The 20170-nt window shown below is 37.7% G+C and overlaps 1 protein-coding gene across 2 annotated transcripts in view; it reads left to right on the forward strand.

The window, feature by feature from the left end:
• The window catches only part of AGPAT5 (1-acylglycerol-3-phosphate O-acyltransferase 5), a gene marked incomplete at its 5' end in the record, with an annotated part of 58522 nt that overhangs the window by 13485 nt on the left and 24867 nt on the right, over positions 1–20170 (forward strand). For both annotated transcript variants that reach the window (XM_080342278.1, XM_080342279.1), the window contains 4 exons: positions 2584–2653; positions 2883–2998; positions 8417–8506; positions 16415–16505. In XM_080342278.1, the coding sequence (XP_080198404.1) occupies positions 2584–2653; positions 2883–2998; positions 8417–8506; positions 16415–16505 (367 nt within the window). The remainder of the gene's footprint in view (positions 1–2583; positions 2654–2882; positions 2999–8416; positions 8507–16414; positions 16506–20170) is intronic.

Below are 20170 nucleotides of genomic sequence, written 5' to 3' on the forward strand. Positions count from 1 at the left end.
CAAGCTGATACATAGGTAGAATGCATGTATGGTGTGGCATTTGGAGAGCTGTGAATGAAATATCAGAAACACCAGGTCCATTAGCTTCCAAAACTGAAAATTGCCTCCCCAGTATGTCCTGCGCCACTTGACTATTAGGTGCTTTAGTTCACCGAAAAGCATCAGATTGGCAGAAATTAAAGGGAACTCTTCCTCTGTGTATTGACAAGCAGGTAAATTCTTCAGACATCATCTCAAAGGGAAAAGGGCAGCGTTTTTCAGTATTCAAAGCTCTCAACTGTTAGCCCTTTGTGTAGGCTCTATGAAAATTTCTGGAAACACAACAATACAGCAAAAATGCTTTGGTGTCAGGAGGAGAGCTGAGTGGCTGCCCGCAGAGCAGGTGTCTCCTGTGAAATCTGAAACCTCTAGAGAATCGAGGTTGAAAGTTGCCTGTCTTACCTGGTTGTAATAACACTTTACATTTGTATCGCTCAGTTTCTATCCATGTATGTCTAACAGGCGAATAGCTGTTTGCTGGCCTTTCGTGAACTGTATAAGTTTTTTCTCGAGATCACTGCAATGGGCAGTGCTGAAGTGACAGATGCTGCAGTTACAGCTGTTGCATCCTCTTAGGCTGAGCCACCTGAGCAAACAAAATAGAGTTTCCAGATTTTCTAGCTCCTTCCTTTGCTTTGAAATAAAACATCATTTTTATTTTTTTTTAATCCAGTATGAAATAATTATAGATAAGAGAATATAGTTGGTGGAGGTGGTTGTTTTTTTGCTCTTGTGTTGGATTTTTGTCTTGGGTTTAGGTATTTTTTGTGTTTGAGGGTTTGCTTTTTGGGGGGGGTGTGTGTGTTTTTGATGGGGTTGTGTTTGGTTGGGGTTTTTTTAGTTCCGTACAGCAGTATGGCTATGTGCTTTATGAGTAAAAAAGTTTGGTCTGTTACATATAAACACACAACTGTTATGGTAAGACATAATGTTGTGCGTAGAAATTGCCTACAGTAACAATGAGTGGTTGTTCCTCTGGGATTAAAAAGTGAAGTAGATCCAATCTTATTGAAATAAAAAATAATGCAGATTAACTGTGATATTGGGCAGACACAAACATACTATTTCATTTTACTCATGCAATAGTCACAAGTGAATGCTTTTAACTGCAGATCTGATTACACCAAGATTTTGACTTTGTACCTTAAAGTGGAAATTTTTACAAATTGAAGTTAGAAATAGTATATTTCAAACCCTGTTTCTTGTTTTGGGCAGCTCTTGCAGTGTCAAGGGCAGATTTCACATATTTACTGAATACCTCAGTTTGCCAATATTTGGTTTCTTGCCTCGAAAAGAAAATTTGATCAACAGTGCGGTTGCATTTTCAAAGGAGGAGGAGCAGCGTGAATGTAAACCATGCAGCTTTATGTGGGGTTTTTGTATTACAATACAAGGCGTTACCCATCTGCTGTCCCAGGGTAACTGAGAGGTGGGCAGATTTTCCGGACATGCTCACAGAGACCTTCTGTAAGGATCAATAGGACTCAGCATAGTAAACGGTATTGATCGAGATCTGAATATTAGTTAAATCTTCCTGATAAAATTCCCAAATAGTCCAGACAAGGGAAGTGGTGATAGTAAGCAGGTAAACCTTCCAAATAGCCCTTGGGTTTTGGGTGAATGGAGTCACTTTGAAGAAGGGTGTATGTTTAAAACAGCTAACTACTAGAAACAAGGAGTACAGCTGTTGTTATTGACAGAGCAAGAGGGGAATGCTGCCTAGAAAGTACTGCTTGGAAAAACTAAGCTTCATTGGATAATGAAAATATTTATTAAAGGTAATTAAATGGCTGCATGAATTCTTCAATTTAGAATTGAAATGGTTTACTTAATTTCTCATTTTGTATTTGAAATAAAAGTAATTGAATTAATCCATTTTAAAAGCTGATTTGAATTACTACTTCTGCATCTTGCTTTGTAGCTGTCCTCTTAAAAGGTTATTTTGCTGGTAGGCTGTTACCTTTCGAGGGGGAAGCTGCAAGGTGAAAGGGTGTCTTTAATGTAACGAAGAATAAACATTAAAAAAACTGCTATCTGGAAGCTGAAGACCAATTTAAATACACACCTCAATCTTGTTCTTCTTGATGGTTAAAATCACGGCAAATGTTTGAGATGTTGTTCTTGACGTAATCCAGGAAAATGTACAAATTTTAAATTGAACGGTAACGTGTTTGGCTGAAGCATGCCTTATTCATTAGATGTATAAACTTAAGTGGTGTTTTTGTACGTGTCTATGGTTTCTCTTTACCTTTAATTATATTAATGTAGGAACCTTGTGCATGTAGGTCAGCTTCAGTGGAGCCAGTTCTAGGGCTGAGGCACAGGAACAAAATAGCATAAACCCTCATTAATTACTATTCACTGCTTGTTGATAAGTCAATTGTATGCATGATGGGTACTGATTCAGTGGTGGGTGCATTTCTGGAATGGTGTTAACTTGCTGGCAGTCTTCCTACTAAGCAGCTAATTACTGTGTTGGATCTCATCACTGCCTAATGCAATGAAAATAAGTAATAAAGTAATACTATGTTTCTCTTTTTTTAGGTAATAATCTATGGGGATTTGCCAAAAAATAAAGAAAATGTAATATATTTATCAAATCATCAATGCACAGGTTTGTATTTCATTTTGTTTCTCTTAGCACTTCTACAAATTTTAAAAAATCTGCTTATCTGTTCGCTACATCTCTTTTCAGTCTTGCCCTAATGAGCACAAACTTCAAGTTCAGAACTTCTAGTTCAGAAACCTTTACTGATAGTTACATGTACAACCTGCACTTTTTGTTTCATCAATGGCAATTTAAAGCTAGCTTAACTAAACCTTTGGGGCTTTTGTCTTTGCAGTTGACTGGATTATTGCAGACATGCTGGCTATCAGGCAGAACGCTCTCGGGCATGTCCGATATGTCCTGAAAGACGGGTTGAAATGGCTCCCGCTGTACGGGTGGTATTTTTCACAGGTAAGTCCATTCAGTTTTCCATTGCTGTTTGTGAGTCAAATATGTAACATGTTCTTTCCTTCCATTTATCATACGTGCTGGGAAGATGCTGTTCTGAGCTGGCACTTGTTTGTTTGAATGTGAAAATAGCTGCTTTTACTCAAGTCAGATGTGTGTCTTAGTTGAGAGACAGTTATTAATGAATCTGTTTAATTTTCTAAATGTATACTTTTTATGGATGCTGTTTATGACTATAATTAAAACTGCAGAGTCTGTTAGAAGCATTTCAGAATATTCTAGAACTTTGTTCTTTTTACAGTCCAAAGACCCACTTAGCAGTAGGTGTAAACAAACGTTTTTTCTGTGTATGGGGCCTTTTTATCATGCTACAAATTGGGAGTAAATTGACATTGTTGTGCTGTACTCATTTATTTTTTCAATTGTTTGGTTTTAGCACAGTATAAAAGAGGAAAACTGGACTTTAGTGTGGAGGAAAAGCAGATCTCAGTCTCTGAAGGTGTCAGTGGTTTTGCTTTGGACTTCAGTTAAGCAAAAACGCTGTAAACCTGAGTCTAACAGTATTCCTATTTCTACCTTTTACTTTCTTCTCTTCCTAGATTATGCTCCTCTTGTTCCTTTTAGTTTGAGAGCTCAGCCTGATGTCACTCCAAATTATACAGTTACTGAAGAAACAGGGGCCATGTACACTTTGCTGCCAGCACACTGAGTGATGTGATCTCTAATCTCAAATGGTGGAGAACAGTGTAGATGGCATTCCCCTCCCTAAAATCCTCTCTGAATTTGTCACATCTGTTTGCTTTTTCTGAAAGCAGGACTGTTTATATATACAAATGACATAAAATGTAGGGGTGGATGTTTTTGAAAGTATTGGTATGTTTTGCTAGGTGATCAGAAATGGCTTCACAGTATTTATCTCAGGATTTATGTGGGTGCTTAGTTGTTAGCACAGAAATGGATTGTTTTGGGTAACTGTTCCAAAGTGCCTGTTCAATAATATTTTTCTCCTTTGGCTTCTGTGTTTGATCTTTACCTGTCTCCTGAACTTTAATCTGCTTTTTGCCTGCCTTGCCATCTGCCCCTCCCATCAAAGAAAAGGAAAAAAACACTTAGAAAAATACTTTTAATAGAATTAGACAGTTTGATTGAACTGTCAGCTCTGTCCAAGAGAATGGGAGATCCTGAGAGAAATACTACACTGGGTATGATTTGAACTATATGTTAGTTTATAAAGAAATATATTAAGAGGATACAACTACAAATCAGATCAGTTGATAGCTAGTTGAGGCAGGATAGCCCTTAGGTGGCAGATGACTCAGACTTTGCCTCCAAGAACCTAATGTAAGGTAGATAGAGTTTAGAGGGTGCTGGGCAAGAGGAGGCACAGATCCATAAACTACCTAGTCAGTGTGCTGAAGAATAGGAAGTACCTCAAACAGTGGCCTTGCTCAGCAGTCAGGTGGAGCCTTGTAGGTACCTAATTTGAACAGTGGTTCAGAGTCTTGGATCGTGTCACATAAGATGCCTGTCTCTAGGGTGTGAACTGTCTCACTGTTTTATCTTCAAGCGCAGGTGGTGATCGAGGTTCCTACTGTCTGTTCAAGTGTGTAAGAGGTTAGAGTGTCCTCTAAGATACAGAATCATAGGACAGTTCAGGTTGGAAGGAACCTTTTAAAGGTCATCTAATCCAACCCCCCTGCCATGAGCAGGGACATCTTCAACTAGATCAGGTTGCTCAGAGCCCCGTTCAGCCTGGCCTTGGATGTTTCCATGGATGGGGCATTTACCGCCTCTCTGGGCAGATCCAGGTTCAATGTTTTCAGCATGGTGATAGAAAATGTTTATTTTCTTTTGGATGAGTGCCTTAGACAGTGAGTAGGCTGGGGCATGGATGGTTGCCATCCATTTTTCTAAAATCACTATTTAAAGACTATGCAGCAGAGAAAGGAAGAAAACTTTGCAATTTCTTTTTATTGGCAGCTTTACCATCCCGGTCCCCTAGATAAGTACAGACTGTCACACCCTGTCATATCTCACTGACAGTACCCATTGGGAGAAAATGGATTTCTCTGTTGTCTAATACTTGTTCCCACTAGTGATTCTGGTTCTTTACAGTTTTCTTCCGCTAAAGTGACCAGTCTGCTGCTTGGAAATATTTTGCTCTTTGTCCTTGGCTGTAGTCATTACACTAGTGGTGATTTAAGCCTGCTTTAATTAAAATACAGACAGGATATATATCCTTTCCGTTATCACTTGGTGTCCAGAAATGATTTTTTTCAACATTTTGGAAAATTGCTATTGCTGTCTGGAATATCTGATGCTGAGTTTCCTGACTGCTATATTGACTGTTAAAAGAAGGTTCCTGTCGAAATTAATCTGAATGTAGCCTACATTTTTAGTCAAAACATATATATTAATTGAAATCTGTTCAGATTCCTCAAAACATAAAACTACTACAAGATTTAGTGGGGGATTTTTGTATTTATATATATATATTAAATGCAGTGACAAAAATGAAAGGCAGCTTACTAACAGTGGTGATGCGTGTGTGACCGAGACGGGATGCAGCAGGACTGCAGTGCAAGCTAATAGGTATTTTTATTGTTTTTATCACACCAAACAGTGCAAAAACATAAAGCACTTCCTGCCCTTCCTGTTGATGTTCTGTCAGTGATGTCACTTACACTCCACTAAAAGTTTCCAGAGCCACGTAATTTACGCCATGCTTACGGAATTCATATTCCCTACCTCAGGTAAACATCCTGTTTGGAAATAAATGTGATCTGGATGTCCAGGAGAGTGAAATTCAGGCACAAAGGAAGTATATTTGTAAACATAATCCATTGTTGACCGAGAGAGGGGCTTTCAAAGTACAGCGGAAAAAAATTATAACCTTAAAAACAGTACTTCCAGAAATCTGTTTTGAAAGCGTTCATATATTTGATCTCTTACTAAAAAGGAAATGCAATACAAATTGGGGAATTTGAGCTATATACAACTGCATAACTAACATTCCTCTTTGGAGGCAGCAATTTAATAGCAAGAAAAGAACCACTTCAATTAAGTGGTTGAGTTCCAGGTTTGATTTATTAGGTAGAGCTATTTCTTTTCATAAAACTGGCTTTATTATTTTTGGATGGCTCTGAATTTATTTTTTCCCCAAAATGCAGCTAGCTCCTATTCATCTTATGCCACCTGGTGAGACCGGCATGTAAATTTGATAAACATATTTGATATCCTAGAGTTTGCTTGACTTTTTAACATAGGAAGTATGTCTTTGTCTTTTCTGTTATTCAGCATCAGCTTGTGCACCCTTTAGGTTGTTACTGAATTTTAGCCAAATATTTAGCTAGTAGGGCATCTTGCCTCTCTTTAGCTTTGTAACCCTGTGCTTACAGGGGAGCTGACGTATTGATGTAGTTGGGTTGTATGCAGCAAATGGTGATCTTATAATGTGTTGTTTGTCCGTTCTTACAGATTTACTTGAGAAATACAAATCTGTTTTGGAGCATTAAAAAGTCCGAAGTGGGACACCAAACCTGTCTTTGGTGGTGTGGTATCCTTAAGCAAACTGTACAACAGTAACTTGATCTCTTCAGGTTCACAAATTAAACAAGGAAAAGGTGGTTCAGTATTTTCCCAGGTCACTGCAGCCAGTTAGTAATTTGATAAATAAGGGAAGACTCTGATTTCAGCCTTCTCTCATTTATCAAAGCTTGACCTAGCTGAGCTCACAGAGAATGACTTACCAATTACAGAGAAGTCTTGTACAGTAGATTCATTATTTCTCATACCAAACTGAGTTTGCCCTACCTGGAAGTGGCTGTTGTGGTGTCACTGTACAGAATAAGACTTCTACTTCTCTTTAATGGTGTCAGATCTTAAAACAGTCTTGTATGTGGGGTGTGTAGATAACATGTGGCTCTCTGCTTGCTGCACAGCTGAGGGAGCATTTTTCTGCTCATTCTGTTATCTATTCAGGACTGGTAAATGGCTCGTGGGATGGTGCTGATAGGATGCTCCAGCCTCCTGAAGGCCAAGCTGGGTGAACTGGTGGGTCTGTTCTTGGCTTTGGTCCCCTGCCAGCCACCACAGCACAGATGAGTGGTGCAGCTGGCTGCTTCACCTTGGAAGGGAACAAGACAATAATGTTAAGACAGAATATTTAATGTGGAGTTAATGTACTATTGACTTTCTGTTCCTTTTCACTGCAGCTTTTGGAGAGCAACTTAAAAGTCACATCAGATACCACTAGCTAAGCAGCTGTTTGGCCATCTCTCCACACCATGAAAACCAAAGACTGAAAATACTTTGCATAACCGCCTCTTTTGCCTGCTTCCTCCTAACTCCTCAAACTTTAGTCCTGTTCATGCCATGCAAATGAAATACCCCCATCCTATTTCTGCAATGTACTGTATCTTTTCCTAAGATAAGACATTTAAATGAGATTCAGCTCTTAGTAGTTTTAATCTTATCGTCACCTCTCTGTTAAGGGTGTGCAAAAGCATAAATGGACAGAAATTATCTTACAAATTCTAATGACAACAGTCAAGAGTGGGCAGAAAAGAGTAGTACCAAGTTAAGCAATCATTTAGAAAATCCATGAAAACAATGTATTTTAAAAACAAAAGTAGATATATTTATAGATTTTTTTTTTTTTTTTTTTTTCAGAATTCATTGTATTAGTAGTTCATTTTGGAGCAGTTTTTACATCCTTTTGTAGCAATGCTGTAGATAAAGTAATGAAAGACAGAAGCGATGAGGCATATTTTATTTCTTTATAACCCGCTTTGTGTGTGCTATATGACTTTGTTATTAAAAGTTTGATTCTCTGATAAAGTGATCGACGTTTTCAAGACCTAATTACTTTTGTGCTATTCATAAATTTTGTATGTAGAGGTACAATACTTTAAATTCCAGTATTTGCATTGGTCAATATTTAAGAGCAGACACGTAAAATTGAAAACATTGACCTGTAAGTACTTCTGTGTGAGTAGCTTCAGTTGTGTGACTTTTCCCTTGACGTACAAATTAAGCTGCTTGGCAGTGTTGTTGGGAACAGGTAGATCCCTGGTGTCTGTTCCAATGCCACCTTTCAACTAATTTGACACTTTTAAACAAGGCATTTTGAGTCTTATGTTGTTCTTCTGAGTTTTGGTTTTGTTGTTTTAGTTTTGGTTTTGTCATTTTTGTTTGTTTTAATCTGATCTTTTTTAAACAGATTTTGTCACCTTAAGTATATGAAAATGTAAAATTAGTTTCAAGTGCTTTCATCCTAGGAGAAGACATCTTGTGGGCAATTTGCAGCATGAATCATAAAGGTGACTTGTCACTGCAGTCTTGTTTTTCTTCTATCAACTATTCTATGTTAAACTACTTAAATATTTAATACTTTTTTTTTTTTTTTTCTCCCTCTGTTAGCATGGAGGAGTTTATGTAAAAAGAAGTGCCAAATTCAATGAAAAAGAAATGAGAGAGAAGTTGCGGGCCCAGATGAAAGCTGAGACTCCGGTAAGATTATATATTCCTTTCCCCCCTTTTCCTCATTTCTTTGACTTTTCTAGTGGTAAGGGCTTATTGAAGAAGTGAGCCATGCCTGATGGCTACAAACTCCAAGGCAGTAATCATGGGTTTGGGTTTTTTTTCTGTATTTTTACATTTACTTTCTGTGATTAGAGTGATACCTCTAATTAAACATAGGAAAATTTGACTAGTCCTTTATGAATGATACAAACTTTGTGATTCTGTCTGTAGAGAGTACTGGGGACCTGGACCAAATCTTAGAACTTGAGCTGCAGCACCTTATTGAGAAACCACTGTCAGTGTTCCCTGTGTTTAAAAAGACAATGTTTTGACTACTGCATTTTTGTCAGAGACTGGTATTTTTGTAGAATACCAGTTGTTTGATCTTCTGAAAGTCAAGAACTATTCTTGCTAAATCTTAATTAGTCATCCCACTGATCAATCATTTTTAATGGCAGTGACAGAACTGAATAGCTTTGTCTGCTGTGCCTGGAGGAAAAAATAAAAAAAAATATAACAAAAAATCCAAACTCTTGATAATTTTCTATTTGAAGAATGATTATTAGTGCCAAGTGACTTTTCTCATGACTCCCTGTATGGTTTGTGGCTCAGCGGTTAAAATCACTGTGCTTTGCTTCCATTACTTGCTGTTCATTACAATGTTTTCTGTTTTTTTGGCTAGACTTAAGAAAACTAACTCAGCAAGCCCTGATGTAGAACAGTTATGCTTTCATTTTATTTCAAATGATGTGATTAGGACTTGCCACTCCAAATACCAAGTAGCAAACCTTTTATAAGCTGATGCTTGGGTAAAAGGAACGAATAGCTTCTTTTGACCTTCATTAGTAGTATTCTTTTTAATTATTTATTTTTTGGAGATGGTGTGTTTATGTGTGCATGTGCCTGTTGAAAAAGTAAACTGGTCTTATGCTTCCTGAGAGACTTAAATGAGTAAAGCATTGCTGTTTAAGACAGAGCTCAAACTCATTTTGTCTTGAAATAAGATTTAACATGAACACAGGGGTTTTTCTTGTTTGTTTTTAATGAAGATAAGAAAGTGGATCTATTTATGGTTTTTAGCATATAAGTTATGATGGCAATTACATTAAAATTGATAAGTTATTATGATAATTAAACTTTTGCTGTCCAGTATCTAATCTAATGATTTCCACATGGAGAAGATGATCATATTCAACAGTGGTAACTTGTGTCTGCTTTACCAGTGAGGGTCCTGGGGTGTGAAAGGTTGCATTGCATCAAGTTATTTTCTGTATGTCAGGAGCAAAGATTCTTTCTGTAAAACTTGTGGTGTAATGAAATAAACAAAGACAAATTGCAGGATGTATGAAACTTATTTGTAGTCATCCCCCTAAGCAATTGCTCCCCCTGCAGAGTGCTGGTTAAGTTTGCTTTAGTCAGTTGGGATGAATTATCCCAGCAGGGTGTTTTCCTGCTTAGGCCCATGGATTTCTTGCTAGCCAAAGAGCCTGTTTCTGGGTGATTACGGCTTTCTGGCTTCCCTCTGCACCCCTTAAAATGCAGGACTTTATTATTATTGTGGGATTTTGATTGTGATGAGAGTCTTGGTTTGAACTCTGCGTTAAATTAGTCTGCTTTATAGACTAATTGAATGCATTTTTTTAATACAATCTTAGGAATATGTGCCTAGAAACTCATCTAATTCTGTATCTCTTTGGAAACCTGCAAATTATGTTCAGTGTTGCTCCAGTGCTATAAATTGACTGGACAGGCTGGTGTGTGGTTTTAGCCCAGTCACAATATAAGGGGAGGTTTAAGCATAAAGCCTTTCTTTAAAGCTACATCTACTGTGGGTTCTGCTTTCCATGGTGAAAGTCTGCATATGATTAATATATTCAATAAAGCCAGAAGGCCTTTTTGTTTTTTCTGGAAAAAAATCTTCCCGGAAAGAGTTGTGAGGCGTTGGAACAGGCTGCCCACGGAAGTGGTGGAGTCACCATCCCTGGAGCTGTTTAAAAGGCGTTTAGATGAGGTTCTCAGGGACATGATTTAGTGCCAGAGTTAGATTATAGTTGGACTCTATGATCCTGAGGGTCTCTTCCAGCTGAAATGATTCTGTGATTCTGTTATTTATTTCTCCCTTCTCTGTTGTCTGTGGATTGAAAACCTGTACCTAAGCTAGCTAAGCTAATGCCAAATGAATTTGTGACCACTTGAGTACATTTGGTTCTTGGTGTAACTTGGCCATGTGGGAGTTCAGTGGTGTTGGAAATGGACACAGAACCTGGACGTGCTTACCAGGCAGTTGTTGCCATTTTCCTCGTATTATCTAGGGTAGCAGTATAGAAGAGAAATAAGTGGAACTGCTACAGAAATGCATTCTGTTTTAAATCTCTTTCAGACAAACCATATAGGAAGTGACACTTAAGTTTTACAAAACCAGAATTGTCCAAAGCCTATTTACTGAGAAAAATGTTTGCATCTGCTGGGGCAAACGAGACAGACCATTGAGTTGTCATCTGAGAGAAGACTAAGCTTTCTATAATCCACTTTATCTGAGAATTTAAATGTAGATGCTGTAAATGCCCTCTAACCCACAATTACTACTGGGAGAAGAATGTGATAACCTGTGTCCTTACTGCATTATTCACGAAGAAACTTTGCAGATCTGCAACTTAGGAGGACATTAACAAGCAACCATATTGCTTTTAGAATGAATACGTTTTAATCAGCAAAGCAAGTATTCCCTGAACTCATCAACTTCATGCAAAAATAATGAATTTACTGCTCTGGAATTTTTATTAAAATTTATGCACTGGACGCTAGTGCTCAGGGTGAGCTTTTCCTCAGTTTAGTGAGCCCCTGTTGTTGCTCGGTCATTTTGTGAGAATATGGTGGAGTTCTTTAATATAGTGTTAGAGAAAAGCTTGCCTTTGAGCAGCTAAGGAAAGAATTATATGCCAATAGAGAGGAGATGGACGGGAATCTGTGTTAAGGGTGACTTTAGTCTTTTCTCCACATACATTTTAAACAAAAGAATCCAATTGATTAATGTACCGTCTGTCTGGAGCCATCCCTGTTCCCATTAAGAAGCTGAAGACGTGTAGGAAGGCAGAACCAGTCTTCTGTTCTCATTAGGATAGTGATGCCTTTAGTTGTTTTACTGCCTGATGTCACGTAGTGGTGCTTTGTTGGTTGGTTGGTTTGTTTTGTTATGAAAAGTAAATAGGAGGTGGAACATGGACATGAAAAATAAGGCTGTCTCTTGGCCCCTACAGTCACAGCAGAATTGGGCTGGTGATCTAGTATGCTTTATTTTGTGTTGGAGCAGTGGATGGCGTGATGCTCCTTGTTTGCCTTGTCCTGTGACTTCTACCCACCTGCCTGCCTGAAACAGCCCCTTTTCCTGCTCTGCCTCCGCAGTCAGCCCAGCCTTCTTCCAAGAGGCAGAGCAGAAATGTTAGACATGCACAAAACTGGCGCTAGACTGAAATGCGGTTCCATCTGTGTTTTCTTAGTGGAGATCTCGAACTAATAAATTTTCTTATTTCTCTCTGGAAATTATTTTGCTTCTCAAACTGTCATTGAACTGCACTCTCAATTGGTTTGTTATTAGGCCTTTTGTTGGAAAAACTCAATTGAAAGAATGTGATTTGGTTTAAAATTGCATGAAATCTAGCTGATTGTTAGCAAATTATAATCTTATGTCTTTTTGTGGGAGCCGAGACTGTCACACGGTTTGAAGGACACTTTTGTGTGAATGTTGTTTTAATGTAAGCTGTAACAAATAAACACATTTCTCATTGTAACAATATATCTGGCCAACACTTGATACACTCAATCTGCTTGTTTTACAAAGTTCACTCTTCTCAACAGCAAAACATTCAGGTTTATAACTGAAAATGTAACTTAAGTTACTCTTTATCATGCATAGGAGTAGGAAATCTGCATTCTGATATGTGAGATTTAACCTACTACAGCAAATATTTAGCTGGTTACTGTTTTCTTTTTTTTGTCATTCATTTAGTCACAGAATAAATCTTTTTCATGTGAAGCAGTGCCAATCAAACAGTAAAAACCTGGAGGGGATGGATACATTGATACAACTGCTGTAAGGCTTAATGTAATTATTTTGTGCTAGTTACTAATTTTCAAATGCCTGACAACTTCTTTTAAATCCTATATGCCCTTGCCTGCATTTTTCATATCACCTTTTGTATTTTGTTCCAGTTATACCAGATATGCTTTCTCATACCATATCTTTTTTCATTTATTCATCTGAGAATTAATGCTTCTCATGCAGTTCACCAGAAGCATATCTTCTAGGCAGTGGTCTAAATGGATTCAGATATGAATCTGTCTAGTTATCAGGATGGAATAATAATAGTAAAACTAAGCAAATGCATTGTTTCATATAATTGTAAATAAACATATTTAATTGTTTTCCCCTTGTCACTCACCCAGGAACAGCACTGTAAATGCCAGATCTCTTTAGCCAGTAGTTACCACTTCTGGATGCCCTGTGTTTTTCTACAGTGGCACCTACTGTCTCTGGGACACCCTCCAAAGCCCTGACCCTCATCAGTTTTTCTCTTTATTGCGTCTTAGTCATGTTTACGGTACCTGGGCTGACTTGTTCTGTACTTCAGGGACTTGTGTGTTGTCTCCTACCCCTTTCTCCTGCTCCACCTATACCAGCTCCTTTTGTGGCACTCTGCTCTGTCTCAAGGACTCCTTCCTCTGTAAGCACATCCCCTCTTGGTGCCATTGCTATTTATTTTTGCCTGGGAGACTTTGACAGCACTGGGGAAATGCATATAGTTGTTCGTCGGATGAAAACAGTTATCATCATCCATTTATTTCATTTGTGGATTGTGGCAAGTTCACTGACATTATGCTGGGCACTCTGTGGGTAACTGCTGCCTCTTTTCTGGTTTTCTGTCTCCAACAAGAACCAGTAGGGCTCTACTAAATGAATCTTATCCATTACTTGAAGTTTTCGAATCGATGAGAGATAGCAAGTGTATTGACGCCCACCCATCACACAGAAAGAGTTATAAAAGTACCATGTAACTGAACATAGGGACCTACTCTGCTTGGGTTAAAACTGGTACATCTCAATGAATTGGGGACTGTGGAAACGCAATTTTTTTTGTTTCATTTTGAATGCAAGTGCTGTATTTTGCAATCACTGTCTTAAAGTGCATAACTTTTATGTAGCTAATTGGCCTAAATTAAAAATTCTGTATTAAAAAAAAATAAATTTGTTTTAGCTGGAGCTAGTGTTTCTAAGCAGTTAAAATCCTTCTACAACTCAACAGTTCTTAATCCAAGTTCAGGGGAGTTTATTTAGTTATTAAAATCTTAGAGAGTTGTAGTTCTTATAATCTTTGCAAATAGTGCTTAAGGATTTAGCTTCTGCTGCCCATGGTGGGAGAAGAGAAAAGCCAGTCACACAAGTAGATTGGATGGGCTGAATTGTACTGGCAGAGTGTATTTGTCTTCTGCAGAACTATACGTGAGTATAAGCAGGACATCTATTTATATTCATGAATTTTACTCCGGTAAAGTAGTCCTAATGAGCTACATACTAGGTTTATGTGTGCTGAATTTAAAGCTTCTCCGTCTTATTGGGATGCTTTCAATTCAGATTCTGCTTAACAAACCTGTTCGACTGCTTTTATTTTAGAGCTTCACAAGGATAATTAGAATATAATTTCAGCCCCTGTTTTGTGTTACACATGTAGGACTGGAGTAAGTAGATACTATTCCTGTTGTATAATCAGCTTTCAGTGCCTGATTATCTGTTTTGAAGACCAGTAATATTGTTGCATGCTTTTAAGTGCTAATCTCTGTACCAAGAACAATATTCCTGTCCTATGGGCTTCCCTCTCTTTGCTCTGCCAGTTGCTACCTGTTGCAGCCACTGTATCACCCTTTGAGGCTGAGCATTCAGTCTTTAATGGGGGGGGGCGAGGAGCCTCATCTTGGAGTACCATTTTGAGGATCCAAATTACGTAACTTGAATATAAGCACATTTATGAGGAAAAATGCATCTGAATTTGAATATTATGCCCTTTCCAGCTAACTCTGAAAAGTTTTACTTAGTCACTTAATCTATAAAGTACACTGTTGAGATATTTAAGTGTATATATGACTGGGGAAATGTGAACTGCAGCTGGGTCTAATGATTCCTGTACTCGTCCCTGTGCTTACACTACTGTCATGTTAGGAAAAAATAAGCACCTTGCCTCTTAAACCCCTTTCTTTTGTTCTCTGCCCACCCAGTCTGGATGCATCTTGGGTTTCTGCCAGTCCTCATCTTTCTTGGACTTCACCTGCCTCTGCAATCCACCAATTTTCCTCCTCCCCAAATGTGTCATGATGAGTACAGCCTTTCCTCTAGCTCTTATTACTTCCCTCTACTGACACCATTTTACCGTTCTTAATAGTTTATATTTTCTTCTTTTTCCCCTGCTGGATTCTAGGCTATGTACTCAATTTTGCTCTCTCTTTATCCCCTGCTGGCTTCCTTGGTTGACACAGTTCCTAGATTTCTTCACTCCTTTGCATTTTAGCACATCTTTCAACCTTCCTCACTGTGGAGTGATTCTGGAGAGTTCACTGGCTGGGTCTTCCTGCATTCAGCCTTTTCTCTAGCTGTTCCGCAATCATTAAGTGCAAATACCAGCACACTTGTTTGTTTGTTTGTTTGGTTTTTTTTTTATGGGCTAGAAGCACAAAGTTATGTCCCTGTGTGTTTCCTTCTGAGTTTTTATTTAGCTTTGCATCTTTTGATGATGTGTACTCCCACTTGTCAATATCATCTTTTACTGAGGGATAATCTTCCTTGGACTGTTTTGTAAACCACTATCTCTTTTTTTTTTTTCTTTCAAATATTTCTTGAGACTCATTTCTGATGAGATAGCAAATTAAGTACTTAGTCTAGACACAGTATGTGTGGATGTGTCGTGTTCAACTCCACACTCGTTACCATTTGTGGCTGCAGCCTTTTCTTCTGCAGATGAGCCCCCAGCATGAAATTTTCACTGCTTGAGTGATGTTTTACATCAACTTTGTATGTAGGAGGTTATGCAAGACACACACCAGAAAAAACGAGAGAGATGGAAACCTCTGTTCTGTTTCAAAAACAGTTGGAAAATTCATCAAATTTGACTGCTTCTATTTGGGTACATAATTTTGCACTTATGTATGTACATATTCAGGCAACCTTTACCTGTGTCAAGATTTGAGAGCCCATAGACGGTTGTTGCTGAACAGGCAAGCAAACTGATTTACTTGGGAAATCTAACCTTGCAGATATGCATGCTTAAAGGAATGTGGCTTTAAAGTTTGAATTATGCTAAAATATGATTTTATGTTCATAGTATATTTCATATGTAATACAGTGAGATGCATAAAGGCACATAAAGTGGCTGATCTATCATTTTAATTAATAGTATTTTTTGTTATGAATGGAATTGTACTGAAATATCAATTTAAGGAAAGACTAGATGCAAGATCAGTATTAAAAAAAATGTAGGTTGTCTATGACATACTTGACTGTCTTTTCAAAATCACCTCTTATCTCACTTAACAAAAGCTATATTCTTCTTGATATTGGGTGCTTCTGACTTGCTCACTTTTATTGATGTGTGCCGTCTCCCTTCCTAAATCACCTGGGCAAACCTTCTATGGTGAACATTCAAATAAAATGATTTTGAACCTTAAAAAGTAAGTTTCTTAGAGCTAAGAAATTTTAACTCAAGTATTCTGATTTTCTTTGCATCCTTACAGTAATCAATGGTGTGAATTAAATACAAGATGGACCTATGAAGTGATGATAATTTCTGTAAAAGGAATCAGCTTACATTCATTAGAAGAACCTGTATGTTTTGTTTCTTTTTAATCCCACAGATGTATTTAGTGATTTTTCCAGAGGGGACTCGTTACAATCCAGAAATACCAAAAGTCATTGCAGATAGTCAATCATTTGCTGAAAAGGAAGGTAAGCAAAAATAGTTTTGAAATAATTCTTTTGTTATGGTGTTAACATCTCTTATTAAATTGTTATATAATATGAAGGTGATCTCACAGTAGTTGAACTATTAAGCCTGCCTGATTGATACTTCAGGGTTAGAATACCATAAGCCAGTGTTTTTCTTACCACAGAGTAAGATGAGAGTAGCATATATACAGACATTTCATGCGTTTCACGTTGTGCAAGAGTATTAATTCTGAAGAAAGCTCACTTTAGATTCTGTTTATATCTGTGTATTTATGGACACTTCTTGCTCCTTCAGGGACATACAAATCGCCTACACTGGTTCAGGGCACCGTTCTATCTAAGTTGACATTATAACTCCAATTACAGTTGTTACTCAATATAAATAATGTTTTGCATAGAGATTGTTGTGCCTTAAAATAAAGTCTTCTATCACTTAATTTTTATTTACTGTTATCACTGCCATGGCTTCTTGTTTTTTTTTCCTCTCTCACCTTTCAGTCTCACCCTTCCTTGATTGAACTTTATTCTGTAGTCACTTTGATTGTTGGCGTTGTCTCTGTAGCCACAGATGGAATTACTTCATCATTGGAAAGGCTTGCAAGAAGTCTTAATGTCCCAAGGTTTTTCATTTTTTTTCCCATCGTATGCACAATACACGTTAACTTTCAAGTCCAACAGTTCAGTGAACATGTTTCCTGGTTTTGTTTTTTCCTGTTGACCAAAAGTGAAATAATTCACTCTGAAGGTAAACAAAGAATAACAAATAGGTCTGGTAAATTCATTTATGTGACACACTGAAATGAATTCACAAGTCTGTGAATCAGCCTGTTGATATCATCAAGCTATTAAGTATTGTTAGCTCTTGTCCAAAAGGATATATGCTTTGCTTCTCCTTGGGAAGAATGGAATTTGTTTGCGTGTATGAGCAGGAGAGCTTAAGTCATAATGTATTTATTCATTGCTTCAGTTTCCTGTCGGAAATGAAAGTCAAATGTTTCATTTAGGTTGGTGCAGTTCTTTGAGAGTTCAAAGAGGGTGTTTGATAGGTTGTTGTGGTTTTGGTTTTTTTTTATTCTCTCCTACTTTTTCAGGGAAAATAAAGAGGTCTTGTCTTTATCTTTTTAATAAACCTGTTAATTATATCTCTACAACGTGCAAAACAGTAAAACATTGGGTTTGTGCTTTCAAGAGCACCTGTGGTTTTTTTGTTGGTTGTTTTTGTTTTTTGGTTTTTTGGTTTTTGTTTTTTCTTCCAGTGCTTTTCTCTCTGGTATTGGTCTGCTTTTGTTATGTAAGGGTTACTCCTTTTAAAAATTCTAAAGACAAATATTTATTAAATAGGAAGCATCTCCAATTCTAGTGCAGAATACTCTTGATCTACTTTTCCCCACTGTTAAATTTATCTGTTTGTTGATCTTTCCTCAGCTTCTTATATAGAGAGGATGGAAAGCAGTCTGTATGGGACCCTGCTCCCCTGTGTGTTCATGCCAAGCTGGATATTTGCCTGAATTTGAGCATCCCTTGCCCGGGTGTGCTGAGAAGCAGGGGTGGCTGACACTGAAAGCCACGTACCAAACGATTCTAACTTGCAGCTTCCACCCAGCAGCCCCAGTGCCACCACGGTCCTGGCTGCTGGCCATGTGCTGGGGCTGCAGCGTGGGAGCTGGGACCAAGCTCCTCACCAGCTGGTCACGTGGAGATGGAGTGCTGGCCCCGCTCCTCACAAGCGTGCGAGGGCTGTTACATGACGCTGCTGAGCTGAACTAAAAACGCTTAGTGTCGTAGAATCATTTTTTTTAAGACCATCGAGTCCAACCATTAACCTAACGCTGCCATGTACACCTCTGAACTGTGGCCCTAATAACCTGCATGCTTGTCTAAAAGAGCAGTTTTAGGAAAGTTTGTAATGCCCTGTAGTTCTGCCAGTCAGAGGAATGAGGATGTACTCTAACGTACAGTTTAACATCAATGCATCGTTCCTCATGGGGATATAAAGAAGTCCGATAATCTAGTCTTGTGATCTTTGTATGTTTGTAACAGAGCACAGCACTTTAGTGTGAGCTTTACAGTCATGTAGGGGAATATTTTTGTTTGTTTTATAACTTTAAATGTAAGTTTTATAATTTCCTTCCTGTATTTTTGTCCAATTTTATGTTGGGAGAATGGTGCAAGTGTAATATTGGAAAAAGTGGTTTAATTAAGAAGAATCATTTCACATTGATGCTAGGACCAGAGATACTGTACTCAAAGATAACAAAGCTATTCCTGGAGTACAAGCATAACTCATGTTTATCATGCTGTCTGAAATACTGTTTTTGACATGTGTGTTTATGTGTTTTAGTAGTTTTGCAGAGAGGGAAGCATGAAAGGGTTTTGGAGGGATTGTATTTACTTTGATATTCTCTTCTATAGAAGGTTCATTGGTTTAAGCAGAATTATTGGGCTGAACTTAATTACCTGGTCTTAATGTGACCAGCTGATGAGCTGCATGTCGTATCTTCGTGTTCTTTTTAGGTAAACACCAATTTTGGACAGTTACTGCCTCTTTACAATTGGTCATAGGACCAGTTCAAGAAAAAAATTTTTTTAAAAAGGCTTAGGTTCACATCCAAAGGAGTTTTCTACATTACTGGTTTCAAGTATTGAGTCTTTCCTCATTCATGTGAATATATAAATAAATCTTATCTGTCTATGAATAGGATGGAAGGCTATCAAACAGCAAAAGAATGTAAAGGTGATTGAGGTCACACTTGAAAGATCAGCGACTTTTTAAAACACTGATAATGCTTCATGTTGCAGTTCATTCTGCCATAGTACTTGGGATCTACACAAATTCTTGAATCCTAGCAAGGGCAGATGGTTTTTCTCTTTCTGAAACACAGTCAAATCAAACACACAGGGCAGATCAAACAGATCTGGGTACAAATAAGTTGAGACTGAAGGTTATAAAGCACAGAGAAACTTCTAGGGAAGGGGTACAACTGTGTGCTGTCTTGCTATTTTTAGAAGGAAATAAAGGATATATGTAGTCAAAAATTAAATCCATGGACTGGTCTTTCAAATTTGTCATTAACTACAAGTTCAAGTTGAATGTACTGCTGCTAGGTTTTTGTTTGTTAAAACCAAAGAATGCCAAAAACATCTAGAGATAAAGGCATTAATATTCATTATTTTTATGTTGGAGACTGACACCTGTCTGTCAGCCATCAGCATTGATAGATTTGAACACCATTGTAAGTTCTGTCCACAATTGTATTCAATGAGATAAAGAAAATTGCATATTTCCAGGAAAACTGTTTTTATGGTGATGAACTGAGAATGTTGTCATCTAAGGGAAATGCTAGTACCCTCAGAAACTAATGATTACTCATTCTATACACATAAATTCCAATTGGTTTAGATTCTTACCCAGGATAGAATAGGAAGCATTTTAAACTTAAAATATATTTGTTTGATTGCATTGGGAAAAATGTACTTCCTGAAGTTTAAAAACAAAAGTAAAAGTTACCTGTGTAAAACTAAGTTGTTTGGTTATTGGTGGTAGGACTAATGCAGGAGTTTCCTGGAACAAGTTAAATTCTGGGGAGTTGAGAAAACGAATCAAATATGTATCTTTGTTGGCCAAAATAGCAATATTTGCTGGGGTTTCGGTCACAGCAAACTCC

This window comes from Nesoenas mayeri, assembly GCF_963082525.1.
Source record: "Nesoenas mayeri genome assembly, chromosome: 3".
Taxonomy (NCBI): Eukaryota; Metazoa; Chordata; class Aves; order Columbiformes; family Columbidae; genus Nesoenas; species Nesoenas mayeri.